General features: G+C 58.6%; 1 protein-coding gene across 1 annotated transcript in view; it reads right to left on the reverse strand.

The window, feature by feature from the left end:
- The window catches only part of VOLCADRAFT_87690 (uncharacterized protein), a gene marked incomplete at both ends in the record, with an annotated part of 4746 nt that overhangs the window by 612 nt on the left and 617 nt on the right, over positions 1 to 3517 (reverse strand). Inside the window, 2 exons of the mRNA XM_002947459.1 lie at positions 43 to 1925; positions 2635 to 3297. Coding sequence (XP_002947505.1) covers positions 43 to 1925; positions 2635 to 3297 — 2546 coding nt within the window. The remainder of the gene's footprint in view (positions 1 to 42; positions 1926 to 2634; positions 3298 to 3517) is intronic.

The following is a 3517-nucleotide window of genomic DNA, read 5'->3' on the forward strand; positions in this document are numbered from 1 at the left end:
CTCTACGACGGATTCGGCCGCCAGTGCAGTGAAGGCACCTACCGGCAGATAGTTGCGTTTGTAGGACGCTTCGAACGTATTGTGGCCCGACAACTTGAAGGCGACCAGCGCCATGCCGGCCGTCATGGTGGCCGTCATGCGGTGCACTGCGGCACACAGGTTGCCGAACGCGCTGGGTCCATCACCGGTGGCGCTGGGCTGGTGACCTGCCATCATGAAGTCTTGCATGCGCCCCACGGCGGCACAAGTGAGCTGCGCCTGGCTGCGTTCGATCGTCTTCGCGGTGTACTTGGAGCTGTAGTACGCAGCGTCACGGGCACGGTTGATGGCGGGCTGCAAGAGGGGGCAGTCACCGCGTTCATTGGCGGGGCGCGCTAGTTGGGCAGCGATGTCAGCTGTGTACTCCCGGTCGACTTCGCAGGCCAGGGACATCAGATGATTGCAGCCGAACGCGAGGGCAATGGCAGGCATGTGCGGCACGAGGTTGGGTGCCAGGCGGGGCAGCAAGAATAGGCCACTGGTACCGATCCATTGAAAGGCTGTGCGGATGAGTCGGGGAAAGGCCATGCCGCAGCTGTCATCGGTGCCGCGGCAGCCGTGGCGCTTGCACGTTGTACTGTGGCTGTGGGTGAGGGTACTGCGTATGACGGCAGCGTGATGGGCACGGCAAGCGGCATGTCGTGATTGAGGCGGCAGTCCGCCATTTGCACACTCTGCGAGTCGTTCGAAGTCGTATGCGGCAGGCGGGCAGTCCGCCTGCACTGCTGGCACGGGTAGACCGCGCTGCTGTGCCTCCACATCAGACATACCCATGACCAGAGGCTGCATCCCGCTGTCCGGTGTTGGAGCATAGTGTGGGGAGGGGTACCACATTTCGCACAGCGCGTATGCAAGCGCCAGAGCTCTGCAATTGGGTCCACAGAATAACGCCTGAAGGTTGTCCAGTGCGAAGCACTCGAGGTGTGCGACTCCGTGCAAGTGTAGCGCCAATCGCCCGCTCTGTTCAACCTTGACGACTACCTCGAATACGACCCCACAGAAGCAGTTAGGGTCAGTCTGCCGCATTGCTCCAGGTGCAAAGCCAAACAACTGCTCCACCAACACCTCTTTCGTGGCGACGAGCAGTGCAGCACAGCTGTGCGGGTCTTCTTTGACGCGGCGCCACTTATCCACCGTGCTGCTGATCCGGGTCGGACGACCAGCATCGTCGAACTCTATAATCTGGCCAGAGGCTACAACGGCGCAGCCAGCGTGCATGTCCGCCGGGTTGAGATTGAAGAATAACGGCGGCCAGCCAATGGTGAGGGCAGCCGCACGCATCATGGCTTTTGCACCATTGTAGTAGGCATCTGTAAGGTCGATTCGCAGCAGGCTGGCACGTGCACCATCCAGGAGAGCACGCACCACGGGCGACTGCTGCGACAGCAGCTGCCGTCGCTTGATGTGACGGTACGGCAATGCCAAGATGTCTGCCATGGTGCGTACCACATCCCTCGGTACCCGTGCCGCCGGTTCACCCAGTCGTGGTCGCATGCGCAGGGCCACTCCCACCTGCGCCATGCTCTGCTGCCGAACATTGATATCGTACATGCGGGCAAGCAGCATCAAGTTGCCGCTGAACTGCGCCCGTGGCACTCGCCGTACGAGGTGGCTGCAATATGAGGCGAACGACATACCCAGTGGTCGCTGTCCGGACAAACCATATGGAAAGGACACCGGGAAGCAGACGTTGAGGATGGCTGGGTGACGGTCATCCAGGACCTGAGCATCACGGCCACCAGCAGTGAATGCGAGACGTGCACGCCCGGTGAGCAGGTCATGCACCACGTTGGGCCGGTTATCAAAGTCGCTGCCATCCGTCGGAACAGGAGCTGGTTGCGGAAGGACCAGCTCCAGTTCATTTGGAGCGCCCAGGTCGGCATCAGCTGTGTTGGGCAGAGGAGGCGGAGATTCGTAAGGTTAACATGGCGGATGGACAAGACAATCGTAACATACGCACAAGATGAATGTAGTAGGGCAGTCGATGAATGTAGTAGGACAAACAGGACAAATAGGACAAATAGGATAATCTGCATATTCTCACTTACTCTGGAGAGGACCAGGATTGGCTGGTTGGCGCACGATGATCGCGACAGGCGCTAAGCCCGTAGCACCAGCATCTATAGTGGAAAATAGGCACGGTTGTGCACACACCGCAGATGAGGAGGTGGTAAGAAACGTAATAGTTTGTGGTCCGGAATCCGACAGGCGGGTTAACATGTCCGGATATGTGTCATCGATGACACATACAGCAGCACTCGTAGCATGTGCAAACCCATAGGTACATAGGCCGTACAATACAATGGCGTTACGGGTGCAGAGAAGCAGTCGTGCACATACCAGCCCGTCAGGTTGGACAGCTCGTACCGTACCCATGACATACATACCTGCTATACGAGTGTCAGAGGCGGTCGTTCCGGCCGTGTGTCCACTGGGACCTATAACGGACGTAGGAGCACAGAAATACCAATGTCGGAAGGATGCACGTGAAGCAGGTGGAAATAATTCCGTCAGTTGGAAAGGAACGCATGTAGGCTTGCAGCTCCCGTAGCTGACAGTACTCAGCAGTAGTGCCATAGATAGGAAAATTCGCACCTGTATCGAGGGGCGATCCATAAGCGCCACCACCCTGGAGGATCTCACCAGCGACGTTTCCTTGCAACGTCTCTTGCAGCTGTCGTACACCAGCAGCGCCGGTACGATCATGCAGGAACGTACTCCGCAGTACACCAGCGACTTCTGGATCCGTAGGACCGATTGCAGAGTCCAGCAGCGCCTCCGGTACTTGCGCAATGCATCCCATACGCTCATACTCCTGTAGAGCATCTTCATCCACCGCACCTTCATCCTCGTCGTTATGCTGAAGGAAACGTACCCAGGCGATGATGACGTTGCCTCGCACTTTCAGGCCTGGTGCACGGCGGACACGATCCAGCAAGTCCTGCCGGTCTCGGACTTGATCCACGCACACCACCGTGAAGGTGCCTGCCAAATCCGCAACGCGTGCAGGCAGCTGGCCCCGAAGCATATTGGGGTCGGGGTTTACAACCGCAATGCCATGCGACTGAACAGCACACGGCAACACCTCGGGGGGGCGGCCCGTGAGATGTACAATCATGAGCTGCTGCATGAGACGGCCCCGCCCCAACAGCTGACTCTCCACAAACGTGGGCGCGGGCAACGGGTCGCCCAGGTGGTTGGTAGACGGCACGTCGCCTGGATCGATTCGCGCCAGAGCCGCTTCAGGCACTCGGCGTGCTGCAACGAGAGTGGCGACAGGTGGGCAGCGGTTAGGCAGGGTTTAATGACAACATGTATGACCCAGACGGGGCATCTCGCCCATACAAATCAGGCGGCCCGACGGATCAAAGGTGCAGAACAGCATGAGCAAACGGAAAAAGGACAGAACATGTAGACGGGCCAAAGAAGTTGCTCACCCGTCAGTGCCTTCTCACAAGAGGTGCAGATAGTGAATCGG

This window comes from Volvox carteri (assembly GCF_000143455.1).
Source record: "Volvox carteri f. nagariensis unplaced genomic scaffold VOLCAscaffold_6, whole genome shotgun sequence".
Classification (NCBI taxonomy): Eukaryota; Viridiplantae; Chlorophyta; class Chlorophyceae; order Chlamydomonadales; family Volvocaceae; genus Volvox; species Volvox carteri.